The sequence below is a fragment of the Falco rusticolus genome, chromosome Z (assembly GCF_015220075.1).
Source record: "Falco rusticolus isolate bFalRus1 chromosome Z, bFalRus1.pri, whole genome shotgun sequence".
In the NCBI taxonomy this organism is placed as follows: Eukaryota; Metazoa; Chordata; class Aves; order Falconiformes; family Falconidae; genus Falco; species Falco rusticolus.
The window spans coordinates 60,722,341-60,737,908 of NC_051210.1; the positions used below are offsets into that span (position 1 = coordinate 60,722,341).

General features: G+C 44.8%; 2 protein-coding genes across 2 annotated transcripts in view; one reads left to right on the forward strand and one right to left on the reverse strand.

The window, feature by feature from the left end:
* The first annotated feature begins 1,641 nt into the window (after positions 1-1,641).
* Positions 1,642-5,173, forward strand: CD180 (CD180 molecule). The gene is given in 11 exon segments (XM_037372640.1): positions 1,642-1,832; positions 2,608-2,796; positions 3,475-3,491; positions 3,494-3,608; positions 3,610-4,007; positions 4,010-4,057; positions 4,060-4,123; positions 4,125-4,253; positions 4,255-4,478; positions 4,481-5,022; positions 5,024-5,173. Coding segments are annotated over 11 exon segments (2,067 nt in total).
* Positions 5,174-8,794: 3,621 nt separating this feature from the next.
* MAST4 (microtubule associated serine/threonine kinase family member 4) overlaps positions 8,795-15,568 on the reverse strand; it is a 201,292-nt gene continuing 194,518 nt past the window's right edge. Inside the window, exon 27 of the mRNA XM_037372641.1 lies at positions 8,795-15,121. Coding sequence (XP_037228538.1) covers positions 11,223-15,121 — 3,899 coding nt within the window. The 3' untranslated portion in view covers positions 8,795-11,222. The remainder of the gene's footprint in view (positions 15,122-15,568) is intronic.

The window sequence follows — 15,568 nt, forward strand, 5'->3', positions numbered from 1 at the left end:
AGGCCTTTATCAGAGAAATAAGGCAGGTGTCTTGAGATATGCTCAGGGACATCAGTCACTGTCCCTTCTCTTCTCACACCTGCACATCTGTGTGCCCTCACACTCTCTCCTACTGCTGCTGGGGCTTTTGGGAGCCCATCAAACCAACACCATGCTTCACTTCCCGGAGAGCCTGATGGACGGTAAGGTTTTGTGGGGGTGTTTAGCAGATATCAGAGCTAGGCAGAGGACAGACAGAAGGATTTTTCCTCTTGTGCTGCACTCTCCATACAGGAATTTGTACACAGTGGTGGGGTGATGGTGTCTCTATTGGACATCTGTTTGATACCATATGAGAACAGTGAGAAAGTACCAGGGTTTTTCCAGGGGCAGGAGAAAAGGCTGACCGGTAAAATTTTTCCTTTCTAAGTGGGACACAAGGAAAAAAAAAAAAAGGTAAGGATTTTGATTCAGTGAAGAAGCACTGTGGAAAGATAGCTCTGTGCAGCTCACATTTGGGGCGAATAGCAAATTCCTCACTGAATTAAGCATACAAATCCCTGAGCACTCAGACTTGCACAGCGGGACCTCCCAGGGGACGGTCGCTGCTTGGCTCCCTGTGACAGTCATTCTGCGCCCCACAGCACACAGATTGCTTGCTTACTCACGGGTTTGAACAGTAGAACACAGGCACTGTTCTCATTTTTAGTGACAGCTAAAATACTTTTTATCTGTCTATACCGCATGCCTCGGCAGTCAGCTCCATGGGCTCTTCTTTACTTATCAGTATCGAAAGCATCTGCTTTTCTGAGTTTGTTTTTTGCCATTTCTATAGTTACCAGCACCGTATTATTTTCGTAGCTCTAGGCTGGGCCCAAGTCCCCATGCTATTGCTAGGTGTTGTCACGGTGGGCAAAGGGCTGGCTTTCCGCCCCCTAGGTCGTGCCAAGTGCCCACACATCAGAGGCTCAGCCATGGGCAAGGCTGGTTTGTCCCTCGCTGCCGGTGCTGTCCCTTGCACCGAGCTCTGGCCAGGACTCGGCACGCCGGGAGCACCGGACAGCAGAGGAGCCACACTGCCCACCCTCATGGGCATGTTGTTGTGACTGTCCCCTTCCACTTCCCCCCAGCTCTGCTGTGCCCTGGCAGGCGCCCCTCTGCCCCTGCCCAAGCTGCACTGCCTGCAGCAGTGTGGGGCCACAGCACCTCCCCACGCTCCCCAGCACCCTCTGGTCACAGCATCTGTGCTTAACGGAAAGGAAGGAAGTGTTCGCTTTACCCAGCCTGTGGCCTGCGACAATTGCTGCTCTTCTTCCCTCTCCAGCGAGGACACTGAGTGCTGTCACTGCCCGCCTGCCTCTCCTAAGCCACAAACGGGTGGAGACAAGGTTCAGTCTCAAACACTCACAGACCCATGTGAGTGGACAGACTTGAACCTTGTGCGCTGTCCCCCAGTGTCCCCACCATGTCCACCTCAACAAAACCCCGCTGGGCCACGTGCCCCTGCCCCACAGGGCACCCACCTGCACTGTCCCCCTGTTTGTCACAGGCTCCAGGCTCCAGTGCGTTTCTCTCTGGACAACCCACTCCACTGCCTGTGCTTGCTCTCTTCTGGCTAATAGAATAGCTTTGAACCTAATTAAAATAATAAACCTAATTAAAATGGCCATATTGGCCAACCGTGCAACACGTGTGCTGACTTCCCCACAAGCAGAACGCTTCCGAGCTTCCTGGCAGGATATTGCCAAAGCGGCAGCTCCCACGCGGCCCCAGGGACCCACCGCTCCGGGCGGGCTGCGTGAGGAGGGGGCCGATGCGGCGCTGGCTGTGCCTGGGCTCCCCACCGCACCTCGGTAGCTGGGACAAGTACAATGCTCCGAGCATATCCACTGCCTTGAGCAGCATGGCAGGCTGTTTCAGCGCAGCACCCCTGCGTGCCACAGTCCCAGGCTCTGGCTGACTTTCACGCAATCACCAGGCAAAGGCAGGTCAGGCACACAGAATCTCCCTCGTATCCACAGAGTAGACACTTCTCTATATAACAGACCAATTTATTTCCAGTTAAAATGGAAAACCTTCATAGAAATTTTGAAGACTCAGCACATCAGCTATGATTTTTGTCTAGCCTGTGCTAAACCTTCTCGCCATCCTCTCCCTGCAGCGTGTAACTGCAGTCCAGATCCAATTAATTTGGACACGTTCCTTCTAGAAATATTCCCAGACCTGCTCTTTCGTAACTCCCCTCTGCAAGGTTTTCTTAAGACTTTCCTTAGAATAAGCTTTGTTAGAAGACTCATGAAATTCAGAATTTAAAACTATCTTGTAGGAATGCTTTTTTAGGGATTAATAATTCATCCAGAAGAGTAAACAATCCTCATATGTGCTAACTTTGATAAGAAAATGCTACAGATGAAACACACTTCAAATTAGTACAAGAAAGATTCAAGGCATTAATTTTTAAAACACTCCACAAAACCTCAGGGCTGTTCATTGCAAGCCTGAGCTGAGGCTTCCTAGGGTTCTGGCGCTGTGTTTTTAAATAATTCAAGATTCTGTTTGGTGGGGTTTTTTTGTTTGTTTGAAGTGCCATAGTTACCTATTTATATTTGCGGTACATACCTCTTGCAGTTTCACTACGTATTTTCCACAGATTACAGTAAATAAACGCTGTATCTGTGAAGGTTTAGGACTGAGGGAGATTCCTGAAAAACTACCTGTCACAACAGAAAACCTTGACTTCAGCTTCAACGTACTCTCTTCCCTCCAGAATTCAACCTTCTCTGAGCTCAAGTCTCTTATGTACTTGGACTCAATAAGGTACAGGAGCATCCTCACTTCTGCACATCACATTAGCAAAACCCTCTGCCCTTGCCAGAGCCAGAGCCGCCTGGAGCACACCACAGCAGCATCTCCCCTGTCTTCACAGGAAAACTACCAGTAGCGCTTGCAGACAGCTGGTGAAATATTTCGCTAAGCAGAGGCTGATCTGCTTGGGCAATGTCTAGGCTTCTCCTCTGATGACAATCAATTGCAGGACAGTGGGTGAAGCATGCATTTTCCAGATATTACTGCTGCTAAGACAGTAGTGACAGCAAAGTCACTATAGCACTTTTAAAATTAAGTTTTCTCTATTTTTCCCTAAACCTCAGAAAAAGACAGGTCTGGGCCTTGGAAATGCCCAGTTTTTTTCTATAGGAAAAGAGATTTTCATTTTATTAAGCTGGACACTAAAAACTTTAAGTCTCTCTGACTTCCATAAATGCCTCTTCACACACATCATTTCAGGGCAGCTTTTTCTTCTTACCAGGATCCTGTATTTAAATGTGAACTTACAAGTACAAGGCAAGCGTTGCTGGAAAAGGCATACATTTTTATCCTGGTGAAGGCAACCTAACATGATTTTTTACAGATATGAAGTGTAGTTTGAGTTACCACATATACCAGGAGAGTTTTGTGAGGCAGGCCACTGATGTTGCTTTCTGTTGCTTTCTCAAGGTGTCAAATCATCCGGGTGATGACAGTACCTTTCACAGCAACAGGCAGCTGCAGACAATTGTGCTGTCTGGAAACCTGTTCATGCTCCTCTCTGACACAGCGTTTGCTGGCCTATGGTCCCCGAAGCAGCTTGTCAATGCAGATGGGAATAACCAGTATGTCCTTTGTTCCAATAACAAATCTGGACAGCTTGGATACCCTCATCTTGGGCAGCAACCACATCTTTTCGCTGCAGCTTCCTCCCAACTGTCCCACTCAAAACCTCAAATATCTTGACTTTCAAATGAGTAACATAAAGGCAATCACAGCAGCAGATGTTCACATCCTGCAGAAGACCAGCAATGTAATTCTCATCTTTAAAGGCAACAACATTACATACATTGAACCTGGAGCTTTCCAGTTCCATTTCTACAGTTTGGACTTTGGGGGCTGTGCTGACATCCCTGGGGTCCTGGTGGCAACACAGAACTCCACAGCCCAGATCCTCTGGCTAGGAGCACTTTAGGGTGTGGAAAAGGAGCCCTACATAAGCCCAATGTTTTACATGGTCTATGTAAAATGTCTGTCAGGGATCTCTATCTGCAGCTCGGCACTTCAGAAACCTAAACGCTGACACGATTCAGTGCTTGACCAGGCTTCAAAAGCTGGATCCAGCTCAGCGCACTGCCCACCAGCATCAGCAGCATGACCTTGCTAGTGGAGTTAGTTCTCAATGTGAACTCCTTTGAGCACCTCTGCACCATCAGCTCTGCTGCCTGCCCCTCCCTCACGCACCTCCACGGGGAACTTGCAGGTCCTGCAGCTGGGCTCTGGCTGTTTGGAGAATCTGGCAAAGCTTCAACATCTCAATTTAAGTAAGAGTCACACTGAAAGCTTTGAGTGCTGTGACAAAGCCTTCAGTGGTTTAAGTAGTCTTCAGTACCTGAATCTGAGCCACAACATAAAGCTTCACCCCCAAGACATAGTCATTAGGGATGGTGCTAACCTGGAGCTGTTGGACCTAGCATTACACCTCTGCGCATCAACATTTTAGAGGGTCCTTTCTGAAATCTGCATCTCTTGCAAGTGCTGAATCTTTCCTCCTCCCATATTAACAATAGTGTTCAGCACCCCTTTCCAGGTCTGGAAAAGCTCATGCTCTTGGACCTTAGTCAAAATAACTTTGAATTGGGGATCATGCCAAAGGACAAACTGTTCCAACAGCTATCCAATTAAGAGGTGCTAGTTTTATCATCCTGTGAACTGACAGCAATAAATGACCAAGCATTTCACAGCCTCAAGAAGTTACAGCACATTGATCTGAGTCACAACAGAATTACTGCGCTCAGCACAGAAGCATTTTCAAACCTCAAGAGCATCTACCTCAATTTTGCCCACAACAGGATCTGTATTGTACCACATGACAAGCTAGTGTCTCTTGCTGGCCATTGCATAATCAATTTAAGTTACAATCCTCTGGACTGCACCTGCTCCAATATTGGTTCAATTACCTGGTACAAGCAGAGTCTGGATAAAATTGAAAACCCTGAAGGAACAAGATGCTCTGAGCCCAAAATTGCTAGCTGGGGCTCAGCTGGCCACAGTCTTGCCCTCCTGTGAGATCAACACAGCAAGAATCATTGTAGTTGTCCTGGCTATGTTATCCTGTGGTGCCATCTTCATTTGGGGTGCTCACTATTTCAAGCAAAATTACCAGTGAATACAAGTTTATGATGGAGATACAGAAGAGTTTTACAGCAATTCATTGTATTAAGATGAAAGACAACTTACTGTTTGTGTTTGTGACCTGTACTCTCTTAACTTTTGTAATAACCTTTCCATTTGTATTGCAACTTTTAGAAAAATTATGAAAAAATTGTACTTGAGAACTGGAAAAACAAACTATGACTTGAGCCTTGAACATGAGTAACTTCTCTTATAGAGAAATCCCAGTTCAACTCAGTGTTTGCCCTGGCGTCCCAGCTACTACTGCCAAGGCTCTTGTAAAGGGATGATCCAAGGGCCATAATGGAAACCTTGTTGTCTTTAAAAAAAGAAAACCAAACCACCACAACTCCCAACCAAAAAAACCAACCCAACCAAACACCCAGCCTCTACCAAATGCCCTTGAAAACCAATGCTGTTTAAGAGCTGGCAGTATGTACCCTGTTCCACTAAAAAGAAAAAAAAAAAAAAACTTACTGTGAAAAGCAGACACAACTTTCATAGTCACGTAAGACCCATACCCGCAGGACTGACAGAATCAGCCTGTATCATGTCTCCAATATCTTTAAAATGTTTTTGATCCTTTGAAAGTTCCTGGTCGTTGAACCTCTGCCTGGCCATCTCTCACCCTGGGGCAGGTCCTACTCCTGTACTATTTACTAGACTCCACAGTAAGCAGGGACTAGCAACAGTTTCATATTCAATCATAAAACTTGTGGATTTGCTCAAGAATCTGCAGGTGCTTGGCATTACATTTGCTTGCACAGGGCAAGAAACCTCAGCAACAACAGCTGTCAGTCTTCCTGTGGCAGCCTGGAGTGGACTGTTACCTCCAGCAGCAGCCCAGGAGAGAGAACTAGAGACTGCAAAGGGGGCAGTGCAGTGAGGAGTGGCAACCAGATCCCATGGGTGCTCCTGACGCCAACAGCTACTTCACGTTGCATTTGGTGTGCACCCATGAAGTCAGAATCTCCTTGCTCCAACAGGGTATGCAACAGCTAGGCAGGAAAAAGAGACAGACTTATTACGTTCACTGAACAACCAGATACCTTATTCTGCCTTCACATGTGAATAAACCTAGTGGCGAGACAGGAGTATGTGCATTTGACCCAGGGTCTGACGGGAGCTTGCCATGCCTACTGATCTGCCCTGTGTTACCACAGCGTGATTGATTTATGGCACTAGTGCTTTACTAACAGGCTAACCCTGACGTATAGGGACAACCTTCTCGGAGGGTATGACCCCTCTGTCTCCACAGCAGAGCAGGCACTACATGGAGTCGCACCCTGCCCTGCAGGGCTCCCCAGTGCGTTAAGCCAGGAGCTGCAGCTGCTCCCGGAGATGTGGAAGGCCAGCCCTCTCTCAGCACTGCCCACACAGCACTCCACATTCACCATCAGCTCCTGCCCCAAAGGCATTTCCTCGACATCTTCCTTCATAACATGCTGACTGGCTAAGATTTCAAAGATCCCTGCTGGACTAGGAAGTTTTTGCTGATTTCCGAAGATACTGCTGACAAGAAACCTTGCTTTGTTTTCTGCAGTAAGAAAATATCTTACTTGAAAAAACCCTTTTATCATCTCTTAGCAGATCAGATTAACACAACATGGATTCTTGCAGCTTTCAGATGCCTTCATGTCATGTATGCCACCTGCCTTACCCCAACAGCTTCTCCTCCTGCTTTTGTAGCCGTGTGCTACCCAAGGGCACGCAGGGAGAGGCTCAATGTTTCTTCTCCAGTTGCCTACAAACACAAGCAGATTTTTTTTTTATTCCTCCCCACCCCACCCCTAGATTTTCCTGACCCCGTCAGCAGGCACTGCACTCCAACTGCCCAGCTGCAGAGCATGCTCTGCACAGGCTGCATGTGCCAGATGAGCCCTTCCACAAGGACTTGTCTAACAGAGAGAAATGTCCCTGAGCAAACCACACTGCCTGAGGTGAGGACTCCCTAACTTACCGTTGGGAGCAAGGCAGGCATGCTCCTGAAGTCAGCCCAGGGTTCAAGGTGCGCTTTCCCCTCCCTCTGCAAATCTGACTGGTTAAATAAGAAACCTCTGATAACTGCATTGTCTAACAATCAAGCACAAATGGCAGTGTGGGTACCAAGAGACACCTGCATCTTCCATTGTTTCCCTCTTAAATTTGTAGGCTCAGGAAAGTGATAAATAATGAAATTAACTGGGAGCACGACACTGTCCATAGCTTGGGACAGGCACAAAAAAATTTTGCTGCAATTAACCAGGTAGTAACTGCAGGAGATCCACAAATATCAGCAACTTGAGGTGAAAACTGCATTGGGCTGATGCTTTCTGAAATGCCTCTTCACTTTCAGAGAACTCAGGATTTAACCATCACCAGTTTCTAAAACGCTACCCAGTGCCTTGGCATAGACGCACGCAGACACAAGTCAGTTCCAACTCAAAGGTGGCCAAAAAAGGCGAAACAGCGAACATGTTCCTGTACAATATATATTTGCACAGAGTGTAAGTACAGACTTCCCTGTGACTCATCCCTTCCCCCTTTATAACAAGTTGTTTTTGATGACCATACCTTCATCTGTTGCCTTTTTTATTTTCTCTTTGACTTACAGAGATGATGTCATCTCTGCTTTCTTATGCGCCTGCAAAATGCCATTCATAGGACACCATGTGAACGCCACTGCTGACAGCATATACTTTATGTTTCAGGATACACAAATCCTGAATACAGGGACTGATCATTCTGAAGGAAAATTTGTATAGGGCTGCAATACACTAAAAGATCCAGATTAACGTACTAAAACTTTTTGAAGTCCAAAGGTTTAGTCTTCTGGGATTACTTATCAATGATATAAATGGAAAGAGTCAGCATTTTTTTTTTTTTCTTATAGAATTTGTTTACCCAGTCAAGCTCTGATCTGGTGCAGTCCTTGGTTTCCAGTCAGGCCTTTTATCTCCTATTTTTTCAAATACAGCTGGGAAGCTGGCACACACAGAGAGCAAGGGAATCACCTGAGGCGAATGGTGCCTAACAGGACTGAACTCACTACCATCCTGATCCTGCTCTCCCCTCATCAATTCAGCGCACCCTCTGCCAGTGCACCAGTTTTGCAGACCATCTGTGTTCTGCTGGGTTGCAGCAAGTTGGAAAGGTTGAGGGTAACCTGCAGCTTCTTCTCACCTCCTGGTTTCAGAGAGCAAAGCAGTGAAAGTGATGCTGCAACACTTCTACACTTGGCGCTGTACAGAGGAAAACCACAGAGAAAACAATCCCTGCTGGGCAGCTGTGCAGCACTACCGGCAAGGGAACAGTAAAAGCACATGTACTTTAAGACACCACTCCTCTGCAAGAAGTGGAAAGATGAAAATCAACAGTCCTGCCCTGTTGCTACCCAACAGCAGAGCAGTGGTTCCAGCCACTGCCTGAGACAAGATACTCAGCCATGCAGCCACCCTCCACCTACAGACTACATGGCACTGCCTGATGCAAGCTCTTTGGCCAGCACGTGCCTTAAGGGGTGCACTGAGCTGGCCCCAGAGGGAAAAAACCAAACCCAATCACTCACCTCCAAGCAGAGCAGAGATGTGCCTTAAGTTACAGGAATAAAAGCAGTTCAAATGCTAACACAACCGTGTTTCATGCGGACTTTTTATTTCATTGTTATGCAACTGCATAAGTATAAATAATCGTGTTCAATATATAACAATTATGACATCCATAAGGAGTTTCTTAGAGAAAATAAGACTGCAAACACTTTATTGCACAGACCCTAACAATGTTTTCTTTTTTTTTTTTTCCTCCTCTTTTTCCTGTCAGCTGAGGAATCTACAGAGGAAGTCTACAAAAGAACACATCAGATCTACAATCACATAAAGACTAACCAAATAGAACACTGGCAGGAGGATCTCTAACAGCTCACTGATAAGGTAAACACCAAACATATACTACATAAACACAAGCCTAAGCACTGTTACACTTCCAAAATGCAAAGAACTTATTTGTCAGAAGTGATAATGAACTATACAAAATATACATAAAGGTCTACCATAAACAAGTAACTAGATGTGCTTTAAAGGAAACAAGAGGATAGCTGAAAAATGCAGAAGACTGTGAACTAGGAAATACCTCCCAGACAGAAATGTTACTTCAAAGTGCATTAGCATTCATTTGTAGTAACTGCCAAAGCACAGATGAACTGTAAATGTTGAGACCATTTTATCTTTAGAACTGCTCAAAAAATATCCACTGCTCACTAGCTCCTCTGTGAATGTGAACACATCAAAGGCAGTATGAATGTTCTGGTGCCACATGAAAAATCAGAAGGACTTGTTTGTGGTATTATCTTTCCATGACAGGTTTGCTGTAATCCAAGTCAACTAATCAGTACAATAAAGTTTTCACCAGAGGAAAATGAATTCTGCACTCTGTCAGTTGTCATACAAACCTCCAAGTCAAGATTACACTGTGCTTGTATGAAAGATTTTCTAACTTTTGACACAGAAAGACAATCCATAAATCCTGATGAAACAGGTAGAGGCCTAGCTCTATTGTTTGTACAGATAACAGGAATAAGCAAAAACACCATTCTATTGATCCCCATCATTAAAACCCATGCATATGCAAGGGTTAAGTTGTAGTGCTTCTGCACGTATTTCAAATTTTACCTTTCACTCTTCAAAATAAACGTCCACACTAAAATGATTAAAGTCTACATATTCCACAGTATACAAAATTTAAATAAGGCTTAGCAAAAGTCAAAAGACACTCACATTCTAGCACCAAATAGCTCCAACAGGTTCCTTTGTTACAAAATGCTTATTTGATAATTACAGTATTTACTTTTTTTGCATACAAATAAAAAGGTTATGTTATGAAATGTATGGAGCTACTCAATGCATTTAGAAATGAGTATGAAACCCAGAATTACTTGCTAAAAACAGCAAGTTAGCTTACAACATAAGGCCCCAGCTATGTATTAAGATGTATTGGATGTCCTGAACTTTTTAGAATATGGTATGAAAACTTTTTTTCCTTTATACCTTATCATAAAATAGAAAAAAGCTACCGCTGTATGAAGCTATTTATGCAGATCTATACACCATGGTAATACATATTCTCTAAATGTATTAAAAACAGGGATGACATACTAGTACTGCAAGTCATGTGCTTATACTTGTGCCTCACACGGTAAAGGTCTGAATTTAAAAAAGCTCAAGGAGCTCAAGAGAGGACTGCAGCAAAACATAAGCACATGACTTATGCTTCAGAGTCTGAGCCTTGTCTGAGGTGCAAGTCACAGAACACACTCCCAGTAAAAAGATGAGAACCACCATGTCACCAGAGAACATGGCTCTTGCTGGGATGCCCTGAAAACCAAATGGTCCTCCCGTGGCTTTAACAACACCTACTCCAAGAGCCAGGCTTTGCGAGGCAGGGAGATGCAGTAGGGTCTTGTGTTAGATCTGGTGAAGCAGTCACTCAGGTACAGTACTATCAAAATTGGATTATTAAAAATACATGTAAAAACTTACAATAAGCCACTGTGTTTATGCTGTAGTAGTATTTTTTTTATCCTCTAGCTAGGATTTTTAGTAAGTAAGAATGTAGCCCGGTTTTGTCTTCCAGTTAGACCAATGCTTGTGCATGTCTATGCCAGGTCTGAGTTTTAGTAATTTGGTTTCATTATTTGAATATGGCAAATAAGTGGCAATGCAACTATCTAAAGAAGGAGAAAGTAAACAATGCAATCAGCAGCAAAGTATATATGCTACATTCAACCCCCAAACACATTGCTAGGTATTTACAGAGGAAATCTTTTCTTAAACAGCTCTCAGCTGTAAAGGTATTTTTGTACAAATACTATATGGTAACAGTTTTGCCGGTTACAATTGGGAAGGCATTTTGAAAAAAAGTCCTCTCTTTATATATCCCCTGTTCTCCCTCCTCAGTGACATGAAAGCTTTGCTGCACACAAAGACATGACACAGTGCTGGTTTAAAGGCAGTCTAATATATTGAAATTGTTTCAACTAGTCTTTAATTCACACCTGCCAGGTCTTACAGCTACTTCCTGTGAGGACTGCTCCGTGAAGTCTCCTTTCCTCGCCGCTGCCGAGCTGAGTCTTTGTCATCAGAAAGTGCGTTAGGGCGGTCAGGTATGGTTGCTGATCTAGACAAATCTTTACCTACATTCTGTTTTCTTGAAGCAGACTGCTGAGCCTGAACAGCATCTTTTCCCTTTCCATCCACAGTGTTAACAAAAAACGACTTTTCCAGATTTCCAGATTTCCCCCCAGGGTTTGAAGCAGGGTGGTGGGCTTCTACTACAACAGCAGCACTGTGCAAGGCCAGCAGTGAAACACTTTTAGTCATTTCTGCTCTACCGCTCCCTGCAGAAGAGGCGCTTTTCTTGTTTACCTCCTTGCAGGTTGCAGGAAGCTCAGGTGAGGCTGCTTTAACCTTTGCTGAGGATGCACTGCTCTTCGCTGAAGACAAAACAGGTACTTCTTGTCTACACTCAGAGAAACTGGCTGAACAGGTCAGTGGCTTTCCTGGTGTTGCAGCCACATGACAAGAATTCTGCCCGCTGGCAACCGAAGAATGTTTTATTGCAGTCTGCTTATTTGCATCCTCTGGCTGTTTTTGATTAACTTGTCCCTTCCCTTTTGAATCTTGAGAGCTTTTGCTACTTGTGGTCACTTTTTCTGCTCCTTTCCCTCTGGCATCACAGTTTGCAAGGCAAAGGGTAGGCTCTACCTTCCCACTGTCGAGCTGAACATAAAGTGCGTCAGTGCCTTTTTTTCCATCGGGTCTTTTGTCTGCAGAGATCATCTCATTACTAGGACTTCTGTCTGCCTGTTTGCTCAGCAAGAGACCGTCCTTCACAGAGGCAAACTTTGGAGACATGGGGTTTTTTTCAGTGAGATGAAGTTGCTTTTGATCAACAGATTCCCCCAAGCCTGCTGGTTCTTGCCTCTGCACCTTAGAACTCTCTGGGCCTGCTGGTACTGGGGTGACAGAAGAGGATTTGGGTTTGATGTCAGGAGTGATGCTGCTTATTCGGAGGGTGGCTACTGAGCTATGCTCCAAATTCACAGGCCTTTCGGCTTGCACATATTCATTGCTCATTTTTCTAACAGAGCCTGAGACAGAAGAAAGGGGATCTACAACATTTTTACTGGCATATTTCCCATCTTTCCGGGAGCTGGTAGACATCTGAATAATAGTTTCTTTTTCTTTTACAGTTGGAGTGCATGGTTTTTGAGACAGTGTCTGTTTATCCAAGCACTTAGCCTTAGAGGAACTTGTGTCAGAGTCTGGCTTGTGTTTATTACTGCTGCTTTCCACGCAGGTGGCAGCAGGTTTCACATGTTCTTGAACACCTATCTGAACATCTACAGCACAGTTTCTGCTTACAGTGTCTCTCACAGCAGAGGAGCCTGAAGTGTTAAGTTGCTGCCGACTAACTGGGCTCGACTGCTCTCTCTCAGTAGTTTGAAGCCTTATGTCAGTGAGCTGTTTCTGATCTTTCTTTCCTAAATCTTTGGCACCGTCCTTCTGCACAGAGGAAACCAGTGCAGACTTCCCATTTTTAGGATCAGTATCTGTTAAGGGCCGCATGGGCCCTTTGGATGGAAGAGCTTCACTCTTTGACTCTGCGATGGTAACTTTCTTAGACTCACTGAGAACTTTCTGCTTGGTTATGTCCTTCTCCACAGAACTACTAGCAACACTGCCATCATCTTTGCCTAGCTGTGTCAGTGATTCTCTGCCATCTTTAGGCTGTGCCCTAGGGCCAGCTGCGTGCATTTTTCCTTGCATCTGAGGTGGAAGGGCAAAATCAGCACAATTTTTTTCATTGCTTTTGATGTAGCTCGTTATCAGGACATCCGAGACAGGTACCTTCAGAGATGACTCCCTGATCACCTCCACCTTTGCAGGGATAGGCTCACAGCTTCTCTGGGCTACTGGCTGTTTGGCAGGTAATTCCTTTTTTATTTGCTTCTCTTTTCCTACAGCTTTTTCAGGAGTGCTTTGGACAGCAGAAAGTTTGGAGTACATTTGGGTAGTTTTAACACTCTGAGTAACACAAGACTTTGCCTCCACTGAATTGTCCTTTTGTTTTGAAGGGGAGGTATCTTTCTTCTGAACAGCTTCAGTAACAGCAATATGGCTTTTAGTAGCGTGACTAGACACCTTTTTCTCTGTCACTACTTCTGCAGCCACAGGGATGACTGTTGGTTTTGGAGAACTCTTGCTTGATTGCAGAACCTGAGGCTCTGATACAGTGACTTTGTCAGGTTTTGAACAGCTTGGCAACTGCTCTTTCTGACCAGCCAGCTCTGCCTTCCCACCACTCTCTTGTAGTGCTGTGGGTTTAGTAGATCCCCCACCACTGCTGGTGGTCTGTCCTTCTGGCAGCACATGCAAAGGCAGTTCTGTCTTTGATGCCTGAGGACCAGAAAGTAAGGCAATGTCGAGCGTGCCTTCTATTGGCTTCAAACAGGAAACAGACCTCCCATCCAGTTTATATTCTGATGGACTTTTTCTGACAGGAGCCTCAGTGGAAAGAAGGGCTGATTTTTCCACACTCACATCTGCGCGGCCATTCAAGGTCTTGAGAGGAACAAAAGAAACTGAGCTCATCTGAGCAGCATGCGCACTGCTGATAAATGTTCTACCATCGGCAACTGCAGTGGAGTCCTGCTGTATGTTCGTGGGTCTTCCAGTATTAAGTTGGAGGCATTCATGAACATTTGATGTCAGTTTGGGTTTTAGCACTGGACAGACACTGTCATCTTTTTCTTCCATGGACATTTTCTTTCTAAGATAATCAATATTTGCAAGTTTACCATCTAATCTTTCAAATTTGACAAATTCTTTTGTTGATACATTTTTATCTGCGTTTTCTCCCATTCCACTTAGCATCCTATCAGAGGACTGAGGTAGCACATCTTGCAGTGTACACGGAGGGGAAATTCTTTTGAAGTCGTAAGAAATATGACTGAGTTCATTAGGCAGAGGCCCATGACACATCTGTGCATCTAAAGCAACACCATCATTCAATCTCAAGTTTACATTCTTTTGAAGAGTGTCTTTGAGTATACCACCAGCTGACTGGGTCTCCAAAGCAACAATTTTTGTTTCAAACTGATTTGATCTTTCTAATACCTTCTGGAATGCTTTTTTGTCTCTTTCTTCCATTCTTAAGGTGTTGGGATTTTCTGGTTCACTGCTAGGTTCATGTATAGCAGCATTTGCTTTTTCAGCAAAATCTTGCTTTTTCATAACTACCTTGGCCTTCAGCTTCTCTCTGTCTAGCTCATCGATGGATTCCTGCCTACCTAATTTTCGGGAGATGGGTCGTTTCAAGCAGCCCTGCTCTGCAGGCCTGACTCGTGTAAGTGATGGCATGTCACATACATTCTCCTCCAAGCTCTGAAGAGTTATTTCCCTTTGACACAAATCTCTGTTCACTTCTTCTTGGGTCACTTCCAGACTGTGTTTTCGTGAACATAAGTGTTTCTTATCACCGCCATAAGAGGGTGCAAGTTTCTCTTCAGACTGGACTCTTTTCAGCAGCGGAGATCTTGGCGGCTCTGCACTCTTTGGCCTAACAATATGCCTTACAATAGTTGGAGGGGAGTGCATTTTGCCAGGAAAAGATTGAGCTATTTTTGTATTTCCAAGTGAATGTCCTAGTAACGGTGAAGGAGATCGCTGAGGGGATGTCGGCTGGGGTGTTGGAGAAGGTGTCCTTGCAAGAGGAGAAAGAGGAATACTGCCAGCTGATTTGCGTCTTCCTGATCTGTATCTTTGCCCACCAAGCTTCGGACCCAAGCCATGAAGGGTGCTGGGTCTTATGTGTCCTGAACCAGCCGGAGAATTGGGAGCACTTGAACTAGGCGAGCTACTCTGGGAAGAGTTAGTACCTATAAAAAAACCCAAACAAACAAACCAAACATAAGATTAGCAAGGTAGTTTTAATCTTGTCTAAATGTTTTGGGAGACACAGAACTTTTGCTGGTCCGAAAGGCCTATGTGCCATCTGCTGCCACAATGTTCCAAAATTTGGAAGGTTCTGAGTGACCGGGCTGTAAAGCCCTCATCATTCCAGTTATGTTACTATTTCTCCCTTTCTCCCTCTGTTGCTTCATCCCCTGTTAATTACTGCTTCTTTCTATTTAAACAGAATAGCTAATACTTTCTGGCACTTCAAAGCAATGATTAAGGCTTTCCAAATAATCTGTCTTTGCCTAGGGATTGTACCACAGCAGACACCTTTAGTACACACTAAAATAATGACAGAAATAAAACAAGAAAAAAGGGCAGGCTTTTAAGAGCCAGAAAGATGTCTATTCCAGCACCCAACCAATCTTCTCAGCAATATAACTGCATTCATGAGTGCC